General features: G+C 39.0%; 2 protein-coding genes across 11 annotated transcripts in view; one reads left to right on the forward strand and one right to left on the reverse strand.

Moving 5' to 3' along the window:
* The window catches only part of LOC137858336 (shugoshin 2-like), a 32,632-nt gene extending 29,835 nt beyond the window's left edge, over positions 1–2,797 (reverse strand). The window contains exon 1 of one of the 3 annotated variants that reach the window (XM_068685887.1): positions 2,468–2,797. Coding sequence is in view for 2 of the 3 variants with exons in the window: in XM_068685886.1 (XP_068541987.1) it covers positions 873–891 (19 nt within the window). In the remaining variant the exon portion in view is untranslated. Of the gene's footprint in view, positions 1–872; positions 1,025–2,467 lie in introns of those variants that run through there. The other 2 variants (XM_068685886.1, XM_068685888.1) reach the window with 2 other exon arrangements.
* NBEAL1 (neurobeachin like 1) overlaps positions 1,442–18,121 on the forward strand; it is an 85,888-nt gene continuing 69,208 nt past the window's right edge. For 5 of the 8 annotated variants that reach the window (XR_011097649.1, XM_068685869.1, XM_068685873.1 and 2 more), the window contains exons 1-2: positions 3,011–3,150; positions 3,570–3,869. Coding sequence is in view for 7 of the 8 variants with exons in the window: in XM_068685869.1 (XP_068541970.1) it covers positions 3,819–3,869 (51 nt within the window). In the remaining variant the exon portion in view is untranslated. Of the gene's footprint in view, positions 1,810–2,354; positions 2,431–2,943; positions 3,151–3,569; positions 3,870–18,121 lie in introns of those variants that run through there. The other 3 variants (XM_068685871.1, XM_068685872.1, XM_068685870.1) reach the window with 3 other exon arrangements.

Consider the following 18,121-nt stretch of genomic DNA (forward strand, 5'->3'; position numbering starts at 1 on the left):
AGGCTGAACGCTGGTTAAGTTTGCTACTTTACCCGTTGCAACAAGAGCACACTCAGTTTGTGTAATCACAGGCAGAGAAACTCAAGGGAAGCCAGCATTGTGCTGCCCTCTGCAAACCACCATCTCAGAGGCCTTGGCATCTTGCAACAGCCAGCATGCTCCTTTCCAATAGCCACCCCACATGCAATCCCAGGTTAATCAGGCCTGAGGGCCTAAAAAGTAGGATTCACAAATACTTATTTCTTTACATACAGAAAAAGGTACTATGGTAGCTGGAGATTTACACCTAGCTACCAAGGCCACTTACAATATAAGGATTACTCCATGATTCCTCACAAGGCTCTGTGGCTAAAGAACAATGGAAGAGTTTAGAGGCAGGCCCATTTCTGAGCATCAGCCTTAAGACATTAAGGAAAACCTCAGATTCAAGCCCTGCCAAATATCTGAGCTCTTCTGCTCACCCAGGGCATGATCTTACCAGAAGCCTTAGGAAGAAACCCGGTTGATTTTATCTTCAAGTCAGTATGGACTACCTCATTTGCTTCTAAAGAAAAATATAATTCAGAAATAACATTATTATAAGATGTCTGTTCTGGAGACTGCTAGATTCAAAGCTGCAAACAAATACAGCCAGTTCTATCACTGACACTCTTCTTGATCTCAAAATATTGCCTTTTTCCCTATCCACATTCTATTAATGAAACTTCTTAACTGACAAGTTCAATGTGTAGTAAGACACTAACATACAGCTACTGAAATGATATAAGGTACAAAACCACAAGTGATGAACAGAGTGTGGGAAAAACCAGTTATAAACAGATACAACAAGACAGCAGCTCAAGGACAATGAAACACAAATGAACACCTCTTACCTGGCTGCTTAAGGTTCATGAAGCAATTAGTACATAATTATAGAAGTGAAGATGATAAAAAGTCAGTCAAGCAATAAGAAGTTTACAGTTAACTTCCATAAATAGATTACTCTGTAAGTACTCACACTTTAAAGCATATGTTCATAGGTGGTAATTCTTTTCTAAAAAACAAAACAAAAACAAACAAAAAACAAACAAACAAAAAAACTTCCTCTGTTCTTTGATTTTTATAACCCTAACTAGATTTTTCTGAAGATCTAAAGATAAGCATTAAGACATAGGTAAAAAGTGTACTAGACCTACAAGGATGAAACTGTAGCCCACCTTTCTCCACAGAACTCTCTTTATTTTTCTACTACAATAAATACCTCATTACAGAGTTGGTAAACACACAATACATATCAAAAACCTGTACTAAAAGAAGAAAATATCAGTCATTACTTAAACCCCTAAAATATACTATACTTCTATAGCTCTAACAGAGGGGAAAATGGCTGCTTTATAGTCTGAGAGCATCCCAATTAGGCGGGTGGAAGTACTTAATAAGGCAGGTGTATCACATTTTTATTAGCATGTGAGCCTGTTGCTTCCTTGAGGCCTACTGCAGTATTCTGTATGTGGGAACAGCTATTATCACTTGCAAAAATTAGCAATAAAAGAAAATAGAGCAATATCTCAAAGAAAGTTTGAGTTTGTATTTAGTGTTCCGTAGGCCTCAAAAGAAGCAAGTTGTAAGGAAAGTTTGAAATAAGCTTTTGTTTATTCTAGAAAAGACACTAAGAAGAGGAAATAACTCTTAAATGTCAAAGCATGTTACAAAGAGCTTGTTTTTCACCTCATTATTGTGAAAGGACAAATAATACTGACTTGCATTTATTCCACAGGCAACGCAGGTTGGCTGTCAGGGAGAAGCTGCCAGAGTAACTCAAGCCCTGAGGTAAGTTCTCCAGGGAGGAGGCAGGATGTCCCCCCTTCCTGAAGGCTGCCTTTGGGCAGGGGTCTGAGGTGCTTTAAGCATAGCAGACCCTGCTTTGAGGATAGTACTGGACTCTGAACTTGTTTTTTTATTGACTGAAAAAAAAAATCACATAGCAACCTGAAGGTGGAAGAGCATTGTGGCTAGTACTGAGCACCAAAACACATGTATGACACAACTAAATATAATTTTAGAGTATTTGTGGTGGTTTGTTTGTTTGTTTGTTTTTGGTCAGTTTCCTTCCACCCATGGCAGGAACTATGTTCAGATGTTGCAGGGAAATATACTTCTACACCTGCATTGCTGATTGGCATGGCCTAACACTTGAGCATTGATCAGTTCTTAAATGTTTACAGGGAAACTTATTGAAGAATAAAGCAATCAAAGGTATGTGCAGGGATTGATCTCAAACTATCTGTGCTCTTAGTAACACATATCCAACTCTAGCAATTTGTTATACAGCAGATGATACGACTATATAGCACGATCAATTAATTCCTTTGCAGGGGGTTTCCAAATACAACATGAACCATTGGAGAGCTGTGGAAATCCCCTACAAATGAATTGACTATACAGCGAATGGTGAGTTCTGCTTCAAGTGAAGCTTCCTGAGATTTACCTGGGTGAGACGAAAGGGTGGCAGGAGTAGAGCTGAAGCCTTGGGATCGTAGGGATGGGATTCTCCTGACAGAACACAGGGAAAAAAATGCTGCCCCTAGATGTCTCCTTGCAGCTGCCTTGCCCTGATTTATCTCCAGCCTCACTTTCTGAGGGAGCAGATGGATGGAGGGGTGCTCGTGTGCCTCACTGTCTGGGAGATCCCTCTGGCAGCACTGGAAGCATCACGTTATGGAAGCAGCACGCAGGAAAAGCCCTTTGCTGTGTGTGTCCTGCCTTGGGTTGTTCAGCACACTGCTGACGTGCTTGAGAAAGGCCACACCAGTAAGCAGAGGGAAGCCTTTTCACAATTCTTTCAGAAATCTGACATTTAGGAGTGCTCTCTCTACACGAGCTGTGTGTGTGTGAGACACAGGCTCCCCCAGGAGTCCAGCCCCGGGCGCTCCGCCCGCGGGGAGGCTGTGCCCGCCCGGCGCTGCCAAGATGGCGGCCGCGGGCTGCCCGCCCCCCGGCGGCGGCCCGGGGCGTGTGCCGGAATGCGGGCGGGGCGGGCGATGTGGCGAGGCCCGGCCCCCTCCACAGCCCGGCGTTGCCCGGCCGCCCCCCGCCGTGGCCCGGGTAGGCTGCGGGGAGAGGAGAGGCCGCGGTGGTGCGGGGGGGGAGCCGGGAGAGGTCGTGGGCGCGGTAGGTGGCGGCGAGGGGCGGCGGGGCTGGCCCGGGAGGCGGCGGCGAAGCGCGGCGCTGGGCTTCTCCCGCGGGGAACGGGAAAGGCCGCGGCCGGCGGCGGTGTTGGGGCAGCCGCCGCCTCGGCTTGCCGGGCTCTGCGGCCGGCTGTGGAGCCCGGGGCTGGGGCTGCGGCTGCCGAGCTGGGGCCGTGGCGTGCCCTGTGGCGGGCGGGCGAGGCGCGGTGCCGCCACCTTGCCTCCCCTCAGCTCGCTCCTTCCGACAGGGATAAGGCAGCGAGCGTAGTGCCGGGCACGAAAGCAACGCGACCGCCCTCCGTGTAGTTCCCGAGGTCGTCTGTGGGCTTTAAAGTCCGGATTTGTGGTGTTTTTTTCCTCTTTCCTCGCCCACAGGCCTGAAGGGTATGTTTTCACTTCCAGAGATTACGCCCGAAGTGCCCCTGGCGAAGAACGGACATGCTCGACTGTTGTCTTCAGTCGCTTGTGTTGTGCTACGTTGTTTACCCAAAAAGGAGAGGCTGAGACCCTGTTATTTTAATCCTTGACTTCTTCTTGGGTTATGATATAACTAATAATAAACCAAAAACTGCGGAAAGAGCACTTGAGAACGGAGCATGGTAGGATCTTGAACAGAAGTCGCTGGTGTCAGGCAGAAGAGGAAGGGGAGGAATGGCATCCCGGGAGAGGCTGTATGAGCTCTGGATGCTTTACTGCAATAAGGTAAGTGTCTTCTTCCTTTTATTTGTAAATCGGGTATTTAATTTTTTTTTTTTGTAACATCTCTTAGCACAATTCCTTTGCTTAGAAGTTGTGTAGAGTTGCATGGCTTCTCTAAGGGTATAACTGAACTTCTTACGCTATTTACAACTTCAGCTCTTGATTTACTCTTCAGGTTGGGCTTTTTTTGTGATGAGGTATAAATTGTGCGGGGTTATAGCTCAGCGTAAGCACTTATTTTAGCTTTACCTTTTAGCTATGTGAATGCATATGTACAAATTTATTTTTTTCATACAGCTGTGGCATTAAGATAGATTGTATTCACTTAATCCGCTGCTGTCTGGTATTTAGTTTTAACCTCAGGGTTTTCTGTGTAGGACCAGTTTTATTTAAACTATATTAGCCAAAGCCTTCTCAAAAAGCAGATATATTAAGTTAGTTCTGAGTACTCCTTTGCTGGTTATCAACATAACATCAAAGTAATTAATAGTAATGAACTTCCTTCACCTAACAGGAATGTTATTAAAATACTGTCTTGTCTCTATTTGTACTTCATGGTGTAAAGCAATTTCTACATTTAAAGCAGAGGTCAGAGTTGCCACCAGAAGTGCTGAGTATGTGCACAAATTAGATTCCAGGTTATCTAAATAGATATTAATAAAATAAGAAACATTAAAAAATATTAAAAATGTAAAGACTGGGGAAGGAACTGGCCTACTGTGTAGAAACTTTGTGGCTGTGGCAAGGAAAGCTTTTGGTAGCCTTGTTCCCTGGTTTCCTTTTGCCTTTTCTCTTTGCAGTCTTACATTATGTATGCATCACGGTCTCCTTAACTTTTCAAACCAGTAAGGCATTAAGTGTAGCGTAAACATTTTCTTGTTCTGTTTCCGGGTTCATTTGTAGAGAATGTTCACCTCGAGAACACAGAATGCGGGATTTTAAGTACAGACTGTCTTAATACAAGCACACAAAGTGGTGGATGAGGGTTGCACAAGGCTGTCTTAATTGTAGCTTTTCTTAATTTGTGTGAGTTTGTAACCCTAATGCTCTATTTGTAGTTAAAAATAAAACTAGTGCAAACATAACAGCACGGTGTGACATCTTACTGATAGCCACGTGGGTTATCTGTTGGGTTGAAATGTGTTTGTGTAGACCTTTGCCATTTAAACTGATGTAGTAACATCAATGGCAGCGGGAACTACACTAGTACTGAGGGAGAAGGATGTTTTGCCAGTGAGTTCATCGATGTGAGAAGAACAAGGACTCCTGGAACAGGCTCCAAGAATCCAGTCTTTCCTCAGCTTTGGGAGAGACAGGACTGGGGAGATGAGCCAAACTCCGAGTTTTTGTGCTTAGACAGTCTGTCTCTTTCTTCCCTAGTTCTTCGTAAATTTCTTTTCTCTCTTACACCTTTTCCCCCTTTGCTTGAACCTTTCATTCAAATTGTAACTAGTACAGCTTTCTTTATGCAACCTTCTTGGTGGCATACAGACAACACGGAAATGGAAGGTTTACAGTGTGTGCTTCAGATCAGTAAGAGGATGCTCAGTTTCTTAATAGGAATGATGAATGTGTCCTCTGGTCTGCACTAACATGGCGGGAATAGATTTATTTAGACCCTAACAGGAAAACAAACAAACACAACTTCTGATGTACTCAGCCATTGTGAGCTGTCAGAGACTTCACTTTTGGGATTTTGTTTGATTTTTTTTTTTTTTCCTTCTAGAATTATATGTTACGGGCACAATTACATGGATTTTTTTCTCAAGTAGAAATATTTATGCTATAAAAAAACAGCTTGAAATTTCCAGGCAACTAGAGTGACTCCAAAAACAGTCTTCACTTCTTCCAAAAAAGCTGGGCACACAACTTCTATTTATTTATTTATTTATTTATTTATTTTTCTCTCTCTCTATCTCATTCAGGTTAAAATGATTTCTCTCTCTGCTTGAGGCAGGCACCAGAAAAAAAGTATTCCGTTTTGGGTTGAGTTTTGTGGAGTTAAGAGCAACTGAAGCAGTTTAGGTGTTAGGGTGTAAAGTTTTGTGAAGTTGTAATGTAAATAAGATTGTTCAGTCAGTCATACACCAAGATCATCTAGAATGTGTTGTACTTGGCTTTCCTTAGAACATATAGCACAATGGGAAGATGTAGCAGTAATCACCAGTAACATGATAAAGTTAGAAGTGTAGCTGTCACCTGTAGGTGACTTTGTTGTGGCTTACATCCTTCTGGAAAGGCAAGATGTCTCCAAACTACAGAAACAACTGAGTAAATGATCTCAAGTTTACATATCTCCAGTGTACAGCTTTGGGGATTGCAGCCTTGTTAGCTAAGGCAACAGTGAAATCCTTTTTTTTTTTTTTTTTCTGTGATGCCTGACATTGGCAATAATAACTAGCCTTTTAGTTTGTCTTTTTCAGGTGATCAGGCTCTCAGTAAGAGTATGTAAAACACAGCACTATGTGCTACAGCAACAAAACTTCTTAACGTTTTAAAGTGATAGATGATAGATAGTGTTAGTATCTTACCATTAATCCCAGTAACAGTTCTTGTTCTGTGATCACTTTACATCCCAGTGCAGTGACAAGCACAAGCTGCAACACTTACTTTTGTGCAAAGTAACATTAGGAGGGGATCTCTGTATTTTCATTGACGTTTGTGCACTGTCAGCAATTGGAGACTTGGGTAGACATCAGCATGTACCCAACATATCTACAGAAGCAGTCTTTGAATGATATTGTGTGTGATGTATTGTTTTATTTTTTCTCTTAAAGTTGTGTTTTGATGGTTGCAAAAGTTTAGTTTTAGTTGGTGTTCTGTTGTTTTTCATCTGGCAGTTTCTAATGTAAGTTTTGTTGGTGGTGCTTTTTTTTCCCTCTGTGATTCTGTTCCTTTAAAAGCTGTGCTCTATAGGCCAGTAGCTACAAAGCTGCAGATTTGTCTGCTGTTTAGATGCCCGATGAAAGTCATAGCCACACGTGACTGACAGTGCTTTTGGTGTTGCCTGGAAGCAGTTTAGAAGCTCATTAAATTTAGTGAAGTTTAGTTTTGAGTCACTGGGACTTAAATATCACAGCACTGTATTGTTAATTGTTTGAGCTGTTTCTGCCTCGAGTTGTTCTTTTTCTTTTGTTTTTCTGTTCTTTTTTCTTTTTTGAAATGCTGTCAAAATTGCTGCAAAAAAATGTTAAAGATGCATAAAGATGCTTATTGCTGTCATGATTGTTTTTGGTGATTTTTTTTTTTTTTTCCCTAATGCTTGATTCTCTGTTAATGTACAATGCTGTTATTCACTTGAATATTGATATGGATGCAAGCTGCTGTCTTTCATCTGAATGGAGGAATGCGTGTTTTCTGAGGTAATTGAGATAAATGTAGAATAGATAACACAAGTCTTTTCTATAGAGTTCACTAGCAAAAGTTCTGCAGCAGGCTAAGTAGACAAAGGTAGTACCAAACACTAGCTTATTGATCATCAGTTTGAAGTCTTAAATATCATCTGCATAGGAACATAAAACCCTTACTGAAGTGAGTATGCAGCAGATACCTGAAAATGCTTCAGTAATCTAAGTTTATAGCAGGAGATGTAAATCTCCATCTACTGGATGAACTGAGGTAGTCTAGGGAAAGGGCTGCTTTCATGGAAGTGATTCTGTGACCTTTTCATGTTCATGTGACTGAAGTAATCTCTTCCATTAGATCTGCTCTACCAGTCTTGCCTTGTATTCTTAGACCAGCATAGCTGTAACAGTATTACTGTTGTAATCTTACGTGATTAACCTTTTCTTAGACGTTAATTATGTACCAGAATGCAAAATTAATTCATGTCTTGTTATCCTCTGAAGTGACTTTTACTGCAGATTCAAATTAAAGAGATTCAACCTGCATTGTATCTGTGAGAATTTAACCATGCGCATTTCATCTTCTCCAGTTTTTCTGATAGGTATTTCAGACTCCTTGACATAAATTATGTTAGGATTTTTGATTTTTTTTTTTTGTTTGCACTGTGTTACTTATGGTCTTTAAAAGCTGGACTTTCCTAGCATCTTCTGTATTTGAAATAGATGCAGAAAATGTAGCATACAGAGTATCAATGAAGTGAACGTGGCTAAGTACTGTGTGTGTGCATAGTTACTATAGAATTCTGACTAGATCAAAATTGATTTTTATACTGGGTGGAAACTCAGGGTGGGGGAATGGGACAGGAAACAGACAATAAATGTTTGGGGGAAAGTATCTTCTAGGAAGAAAGAATTTTTGCTTTTCTAGAAGCTGAAGATTTTCAGTAGTCTATTTAGTTTATTTAATAATATGAACAATGGCTGATAAGTGATGCTGAAACAAGAGCTGCAGCTTAAATGAAAGCAAAACCTAATAATAATGGTTGGATCCACTAACCCTCTACCATATTCTTTTATTGAAATTGTTTATTCTTTAAATATATAGAGTAATATGTCACAACTTCATACTCCTTACTTTACTTGAATACTTACAAATGCCTCTAAAAAAAACCTGAATGCTTTGCAAAGGGAAGTTAAAATATGAAGTCCTTGACTCTTCATGAGCATTTCAGAGGGCTTGTGGGTAGTACAGTAAAAGCAATATGAAAATCTTTTTCCTAAAAGCTTAATGATCAACTTTCAGAAGAATATGCTGAAAGTTGTCTATAAAACAGGGTTGACAGCTCAAAAAAGTCTGAGAAGAGCTGATGCTTTCAAGTAGTATCTATAAAAACAGGTTGAAGCAGACTTTGAGTGCTGCTCTTAACTGAGGGGTCAGGACAACTTGATGAATTGTAAATCCAAAATGTAATTTAAAATCATTTCAGGATTAGGCTAGTGGTGTGTAAAGGACGCTGCTGCTGGGTCAAGACTCATGCCAAAGTTTTTTGAATGTGATGAAAGCGCTGTAAAAGGCTTTTAAACTGGGTTGGCTCCTTTAAAAACGAATCTGCTTTGTTAGGCAGCTAGTGAAAAGCATGCAAGATAGTGTATCATCAGAATTAGCTATTCAAAGGATGGTGGTGCTGTGTTAGCTGAGTCCTGTCAAGACGACTTTCTCCCCTTTCAGAATTGTAATTGTGCCAGGCAGGGTTTCACACAGTAATTGGTCCTGGGCTTTTTCTTAATCTTTCGTCTTCAGTAAAGCCATGCTTTCATTTCAGCACTTCCTTATCTGATAGGTGATACAATAGCTTGAAGGGAAAGCCGTGAGTCTGTTTGTCAGCCAGTTTCTAGCCTATGCTTCCCCTTTCAAAGGAGGAGTATTTGATCTTAGCATCATTAGTAGATTCCTTGTATTAACAGTTATAAGGCTAATTACAACGTTCTGGTCTTTACTAACACAGGCTGCTGAGACAATCGCATCACTTTCTGTGTTCAGAAGAGCTGACTTGTGGATAGCCCATCTTCTTAAGAAATGTACTTTTGTATGTTGCATTGTATTGCTTTTTAAAAAAAAAACAGATACAATTTTATTGAGATAAAGGTGCTGCACTTTTTTTCTCTGGTTTGGTGAGGGATATCTGTAAGTTATCTTTCCTTTTTAAAATAATATTACAGCATGGAAAGAGAAGTCATACTTCTTATAGGAGAGCGTTTTAGTTCTAGATCAAAAGCTATACAGAAAAAAAAAAATGAAATGAGTATATGCAGTATTGTAAAAATGTCCTGGTGTATTTCAAGTCCTGTTATTTGAGTTATTTTCTTCCTCGTCTGGGAAGAATCTCCAGTGAGATTCTGGTTCCTTATAGGGTGCCTCACAGGAATCATAAGACTTGAATGATAAAAATAAGTGGTCCTGTGGGAAACCACGATTTCTTTGTTAGTCGGGAACAGACCACTGTGAAGACTGAAGTGCTACAGGCGGTGGTGTGCTGGCAGTGCTAGCTTCTCTGTAATTCCATGGCTTTCTCCAAGATGGTAACACCGTTGCAATGCAAATACTTGAAACTGAAGCTTTAACACAAACACGCACATTTAACTTGCTTGAGCTAAACTTATGTTGGCATTATGAGGACTAAACAGTTCAATTAAATTAATGCATGCTCTGTGCTGTGAGAAGAGTCTGTGGAAGTAATTTCTGTGCATTCATAGTATACTAAGATCTGTATAGAACTAAAAGAAATTTGATCCTAAGTTGTGAGAATTTAGGTTCCTTTGGATCCTTTCAAGGGGGGAATTCCATTAGCATCATCCACCTTGTGTTGGGCCAAAAATGACATGAAACTGGAATGATCTTTATATTTAAAAAAAAAGTGGGCTTGGAGCAAGAATGTACCAGTTTCCTCAGTATGTGGTGTGACAGACTTGGTAAGCTGACCTACTAACTGGCTGTCAAGTGGTCCTGTAGTATTGTCAGGCAGTCCTCTCACTACTCGTTCATGAAGTATTGCTTCCTGACAATATTTTGTAGTTCAGTCTTAGCCACCTTAGCCACCTGCGTCAAAAAATGGGGATTTCATGTGGCATTCAGCAAGTGAGAGCTAACGCATGAGTTCCAGAGGAGTATTATGAAATTATAAGGGAGTATTAAGTTTTTCTTAAATATTGTGAAATTTGGCTTGACTTTAACCTGTATCTCTGTATAAAATCAGAGTATTTTTAAACACTAAAAAAGTTATGATCAGGTCAGCTTTTAGACAAGTTTCTTGTAAGGCTACCTAAAACAGTATGATTGAACTGAATTTGTTCAACTAAATGATGTTACACTTTCTTTAAAAATGTGTTTTTGTTGTTTTTTTTTGTTTGTTTTTGTTTGTTTGTTTGTTTTTTTCAAAATTGTCTTTTAGTTGTGATGAGAAGCATGTAATTCAACAACAGCCTAATCTTTGGTGTTAAATTGGAAGTTCTGTGAAAAACTGACCTTTGCATCCTAAATGTGATCTCATCCTCACTTCAGCTTGCAGTTGTCTTCCTTCTTGTGCAATTGCTGATTTGTCAGTGATTCATATCACATAGCTATATATTGCCTTTGTTATATTAGATAAAGAAGTATTCAGCTTACAGCTAGGTGAATGCTTGATCAAACTAAGTGTTCAGTAAAAGTAACTCTTCGTAGACCACTGTCATGTAAATTCATTCCTTTGCCAAAAGAAAGTGAATGAAGATTTATGCAACAATTGTGTAATGAAATGTTTTATGCATAAAAGATTGGTTTAAATACGTCTCTGCCATTCTGCGAGTATGTAACTTGCAAAAGAACACGTCCCAAGTCACTTGGGGCGGTGGGTTGGTGACACTACCCTTGTTCTGCCTTCGAGATGCTGAACTAAGAATGGATAAGAGGTAAACAGGAACAGTTGGTCTTCCATTCTGATTTTACTGTCTGCTATTTAAAGAGACTTCTCATAGTTTGAGAGCTAACGTAATTAGTGCTGGTGTTGACAGTTGTTCGAACCAGAACAGGGACTCTGCCACAGATAACGCAGGCTTCAGATTGAGATGAGACAGCAGATATATCTAAACAGAACAGAAATGTTAGAAAACCCTAGCATTTTGCTAGCTACAGGGAAATTATTTTTGTTTTGTATTATTATGTATTTCACAACATGTACATGTAGCTGCTTTACAGTTTTAATGAGAAACATCCAGTTCAAAACATACCAGCAAATGTAGAAAATATTTCAGAGGAAACTTTTAATGAATTGAAAGAATTCAGTGTCTCTTCCAGGGATTGATTTATCACAGTGCAAGAAAAACAGCCTTCTGGTTCTGGGTGATGTACTATAAGAGTAAATACAGGAAATGTTGGGCTGTTGTGTGGTATCTGAGGTATGGCGCTTTTAAGTGGATCATCTGCATCAGATCTGGGGACAGCATGTGTCCTGATAAAATAATATTGCAGGATCAACTCAAATGTGCAGTGTGTTTGTGCTCTAATACACAAATGGAACTAGGAGGAAGGCTTGCCAGCTGCCCATTGAACAGCATTGGAGCTTAATGCCTGAATCCAAATGTTGTCAATAGATACTGTTAAAATATTTACAGGCTTTAGAAAGGCTGAACAGCTGCCATGAAAGAGAAAAGAGCTTCTTTAATTACGGAGTTTTTCTTGATGAAATAAATTTATATAAGGAAAAGAAAACCAAACAAACATCAAAGCATGCATACGTCTCAACAATAAAGACAGGAATCTTTTTTTTTTTTTTTTGAAGTAATTTTTTCAGCTAATTTTTCCGATTTATCTTCCAGTAAAAGAGAGGCTGCAATAGAGGAAGTTGGGAGATACAGCAGGAACACCAATAAGTGAAAACCAAACTTGATTATTCTTATATTAAATGCTGTTTTCAGATGCTCTATGCATCTGCAAATCCCAACATCAGGAGTTAGATTTCTGTGCTGATAAAATACTGGCTTGTATTGATAATTTCCTTGATATTTCAAGCATTTATGATAATCTGGTTGTCTGGTTTATGACCGAGAATTCCCTGTACCTGTAATAAGGAATAAAATGCATTAAATAACTGTTTGACCACTGAGTAACACTGTTAATTGTGAATCAGTAAATTTAGGAATTCAATTAAACTGCAAGAATAACTAATAATGCTATTATCTAAAAGTATAGTATATTTTAAAGCAGTTGAGGAAATTTAAGAGATTTAGAAGCCTTTACAGCTTCATTTAAAAACTTTACCTAAAGGATGTTTGAGGGAGGCATAAACAAAACCTCAAAATAAATTCATGGTTAAATATTACTTCTATATAACACAAAGAGAGCATGAAATCAAAGCAGATGGTAAACCTTTAATTATACAACGGATAGTAATTTAACAGAGAAAATACACCTTTATTTAAATAACTAGTCCTAGTAATTCTGGAATTTGCAAGGGGAATAGGGATGAAGACAAATCTTTGAGGACATATTCCTGAAGTCTGGATGAAAGCAGTGAATATATTTGCTTTTAATTGTTAATGTAGGGAGAGCTAAGTACTTGTATTATTGTCCAATAACCTGTTCTGCATAAGAACCTGTAAGAGCGTCCCATTAATACATTTAAGAACCTGTAAGAGCGTCCCATTAATACATTTAAAAACTAATAGCTAAGGCAGGGGTTGAAAAGGTGGCGCTTATATTGGAGGTAAGAATTCAGCAGAGATAGCAGAAACATCCATAAAAAGCAGAGTAAAAAGGGGGCAATTTGACTCCTTTAAAAAGACTACAAGATTATTCTTAGATTAGAAGTAATCATTTTAGGAAACCATCATACCTTCATATAGTTTTCTATCAATTTTCACTTGGAATGTGCAAGGAGAGTAGAGGAATTGAAAAAAGTTTTAAAAGTTATTGGAACTAGCAGCATTAAACAAAGAGTAAATCCTTGGCTCTTCTGGAAGAGTGATTGTAGCTGTAAACTGACAATCCATGTGGGACGTCAGCCCAGAGTTTCAAGTGACATAATCTACATGAGTTTTGTAGAAAATGGTTGTGGCAGGTGCAGGCTGTGTAAGTCACATCACCAACTCTGGTGATAAGTGCTTGGCTAATGTGTTCAATTACACAAAACTTGGCTTTCATTTACCTGTGTTTTTGCTGAACTTTTGACTAGGTGGAATGACCAATTTCCTTGATAAATGACTGAAGCTGCGTGGGAAGTGTCAGTTAAATGGTTTAGCAAGTTCTGAGAAGCAAGGAGGAAAATGGTTATATTTATGGAGCTCCTTAATATATGTCTTCTCAAAACTCTTTTTAATTAAGCCTGTACTGTTCACATGCTTTCAAGGACAAACTTGGAATTTGGGAGAGAAAATATTGTGATGAGAAAGATGCATCTTTGGTATAACCTAAAATAGAAAAATGGTTTTGAGAGTGCCAGTGAGAACACTGGCTCAGGTATGACTGCATACTGTTGTGTTTTGTTTTTTTTTTTTCCCTCCCCAGGTCCACACAGCTTTTAATGTGCTGGATAGACAAAGCTCTCGAGGAAAAAGCAGGGCACAGAGAAGAAGCATGATATTTGCAGAAACCTGATCTCATTATTTACCTGTTATAATAATTTTAAAATTGTACCAGCAAGAGTGAAATGGATACCAAATAGCAGTTGCACCAGTAACACAAATTCTGCTATGTCTTAGTTTTTGAGTCTTTGATTTTTGCAGGGTGCAGAAAAGCTCATTTGGGGTTTTTGTATCTTCAGTTTGTTATTAGTTGTAGTCCAATGTTAATCTAAGAGACAATGAGGTTGAGAAGACAAACGCAAACAGTTAAATCCATGGCTAAAGAAATAAGAATTCACTTTAGGCAGAATTAGGTGGAAAGTAACCGTGTGACACTTTGAAACGAATACAGATTTATTTGATAAGTTGTACCCAAGTTCTCAGAGGTTTTCTGTATCTGCTCAAAGACTCGACAATATCTAGCTATTGATTAGGTGAAATAATGGTGCACTGCCCTGCTTTGTGTTGGTCTCTGCCTGTTCTTTTATATTGTCTCTTGCATCACAGTGAAAGTTGGAAAGTGATGGGGCAAAAGCTGGCTTTGTGCGTTGTTGCTGCAACTCAGTCCTTTTCTTATTTAAATTGATGACGGAACTTGGAATTTCAAAGCAATCAGGCATTAAACCCTAAACCTTTCTTAAGCTATGGTCTGCATTTGCATTAAATCGAGGCTTATCTTGACACTGCAGAATTTTGACACCATGTCATTCTGGTTGCATTTGGATTATTCAAAATACTTCTTATTCCCTGATTATTTTTTTAAATACATCTTCCATCTGTTACTGCTTTTCATTGTATCAATTTTGAGGGGAAAAGTGAGTTAATAGATGGTAACACTTCACAGCCTGGTAAATTTCTGGTAAGTGCGCTGTGCAGAGGACTCTGGAGCACAGAAATGCCACATGCCAGCCTGTACACAGAATTTACCTGTAGTTCTTTCTAGCAAATGCAAAGACATTGAAGAGTTCTGGTTAACTGGGCTCATCCCATGGATGGTGGCAGTCAGGTGCCACTTCCAAACCACAATTCAAACCTAACAAACCTGATCCCCTAATGAATAGCTTCTTTCAAACTGTTGATTTTTGCGTTATACAGACTAGTTCTGTTACTTTTAATACCACCTTTAGATCACGGGTAAGTTGAATAGTCTTTCCTATATAATTTTTAAATGTTACTTATAGTAGGTACAATTCAGCCTTAACACCAAAGGATTGCTGTAAGCTTAAACACAGTGCTTGGGGATGGGGGATTAGTTACTATAGTACCAGTGCTGGTGAGATTTGGTGGCAGTGCTGGTAAACTGAAATCCACTTTGCAGATTGACTGACTATTACACGCAGCAGTCAAAGCAGGCTGGCTATTTTATGCCTGCACGTTGCATTTAAGGATTTCAAACAACTGCCTTGTGGGATGAGGCAGGCAGGCGCGCCCTGAGCTGCCCTGCAGGGAGATTTTGCCTTTGGAGCGTGGAATGCGGCACTGAAAATAGCCTCGGGTGGATCCAGCTTTTGGTTTTAGCAACTTCCTCAACGTGGCTGTAAAAACTGTGCTGATCTTCGCCCATTGCCCTGATTTTATTTTTTTTTTATTTGAAGCCTCAGTAGAGCATCATCTTCAAACTACACATAATAGGAAACTTTTGCAGAAATAGAGGGTAGCTAATTATTATATTAAAAACAAAACAAACAAAAAAAACCTTACATAATTGCATCAATAATGTTGATTTGAAGTCATGGGTAAATGTCTGCACTCCACAGGCACATGGCTGAAGACTTAGTGGGAGGACTTCAGTGCCAGGTTTGTGTAGAAAGTTTACATTTAACTTGGAGTAATCTGTAAGAGTTCAATACTAAATAGATTATTAGGAATTTTAAAAATGTTTTCACTGATGTAAAAATTGCCTTTTCCTGATGACCTTTTTGCTTAGGCATGCTAGTTGCTGAGAAAAAAAAAAAGCTGGATTAGCTTTTTTCACTTCATCAGTCTTCATAAAGAGTAGACAAAGCTATTATAACTTGTAGATAACTTACTATATCAAAGATAAGAGCCAGTCTCAAGTTAGTGTAGATTTTACTTAGTTTCTTTAATTTTCATTGCTGTAGAGCGTATCTGTCAGAATGGCTTTAGACGAATCCTTTTCTTTTTAGGCTTCGCTTTAGTGCTGGTGTTAGGAGCTTGTTTCCCAGTTGTGCCAAGGCTAAGTGTGGCCTTGCTAATGTTTCTGTATAGTGCAACTGTTAAAACAGTGGACTCCATGGGAAAATTGCCGGTTGGCAGCATTTAGCTCCGGTATTGTGTTACGTATTGGAGTACAGAGTGGAGATCAACTGATCTTACTTAGCAACTCTTTTCCTTTTAGTATTGCACTAAGCATGTTGAAAAAACAACAAAGACTGCTGGGTGTGTTGTTGTTGTTTGTTTTTGTTTTTGTACCTGTTGGAAACATGGTAGTGCTCAGATCTGGCAGTGTTTCATTTTAAAGGGCTGTGGTGACTATTACTGTGCTAAGGAAATTGTATAAAAATGGAGGCCTAAAGCATGTTTTTAAAAAATAGTAGTATTTAAATAAAGGGAGGTATAAGGAAGTGTTTTTGCTTTCAGGTGCTCTGAGCTGGTTGATTTAATAGGCTTAAAATAATTCTTTTCATTAGTGCAGGTGAATGATTGTTGCTATAGCAGTTTCACAGGCCTTTACTGCAATTCAGTGAGCTAAGAAGCCCAAGTTTAGGTCCTACGTCTTTGTGGTTTGCTTCACAGTTAATCACCTAAAGAGCTTTGTAGTTGAGTTGGTTTTTTTTCCTCCTCCTCCTTACAGCTTTGCACATATCCTTATAGTGACACAGCTTTAAGTTTGCGTTGTTAAAAGTATGATTGTGTCATTCTGAAGAGAAACAGCCAACTGAAGGTGGATTTTAGCTTCTGGGAATTTTGAGCTTTGACAAAAAAAATCTTCCTGAATTTTCAAAACATGCATTTTCTATATATGAATTATTCAGATAAGAATGTGTGTATATATATTTCTGTCTTGCACAAAAGCTAGACAAGTTTCCGGTAAAGAAAATAATTGCTGAAGGTAGTTACTTAAAAAGCTGTAAGGTTTCTACAATCAACATGTTGTTATTTTCTAGTGATTGGAAAGTTGTAATTAGTGGAAGATGTTTTAGTACCACTTACATCTTTTTTTTTCTCTTTTTTTTTCCCCCCCTGCTTTTACAGATTTTGTCCAAACCAAAAAGTTCCTTCTGTCTTTCTTGCTCACCTAATGGGGAATGTCTGCAGAGTGTGTGTGTGTGTGTAGGGAGGAGGTTGGGAAAGAGTACCGAACTCAGCTTGGTTTATCACGTTATGTCCTTGTGGTGTGTTATCAAAACATAGATTGATTTGTAAGCTGTGTTTTAAAAGTATGCTATGTCTTCAGCTAGCACAACTAAAAATAATTTGGAGCTGCAGTCTGACATACAGCCTCCAGCTACCTGTCTGCAGAATGATAACAAAATGGTAATTATGAAAGCAGTGAAAAAGAGAATATATTCCATGGGTTTCACTGTTTTAACTGGTGACAAGGCTTCTGAGTATCTAAGATGCTTTGTTATGGTCTGCTAAAGTTACACATCTTGCTTAGGAGGGCAACAGAGAAAATGGGAGAGCTAACAAGTTACAGTGAATTGTTTAGAGCTGGGATTGCAGGTCAGTGATTTGCTGATCTCAGTATTGATGCAGATCTGAAGTACTCCCATATTCCTGGGCTGCAACCTCCTGCTGTGTGGCTACGCAGCCGTTTGTGTTTGTCGGATTGCAGCATGTGCTGTCGCAGAAAGTTGACTTGGCATTAAAGAACACAGACAAACACATTCATGTTTGAATTAGGTCAATTTATATTCTGATGTTAGTTTGGTTTACCACTTCTGTCATGAGAAAAGAGGGCTTAGTTGAAAAGGGGACTGGGAAGAGAACAAATCCACTGATGACTTCAAGAAGAAAACCATCACAAGGAGAACAAAAGCAAGGACAAGGAGAAGAAAGATTATGAAGAAAGGAGCAATTAGAAATGAAATAGAAGAAGGGGAAAAATCTAGGGAAAATGAGCAAGAAAACATAATGAAGGCAATGAAAGCAAATAGTCTCTCAGAAGCTACATATCTAGCTGAGAGTTACATTTGGTGCATATATCTGAACATATGTAAATAATAGTGATGGTGAAGTAAATTGTGTTGGGGTTTCTGGTACTGGTAGAGTTATTGTGTCAGGGTTTCTGATACTGGTAGAGTTAAAGAGGGTCTTGGAGGCAGGATGAAGGGTCTAGAATGCAAAGGGAAT

This window comes from Anas acuta, chromosome 6, assembly GCF_963932015.1.
Source record: "Anas acuta chromosome 6, bAnaAcu1.1, whole genome shotgun sequence".
NCBI classification, from domain to species: domain Eukaryota; kingdom Metazoa; phylum Chordata; class Aves; order Anseriformes; family Anatidae; genus Anas; species Anas acuta.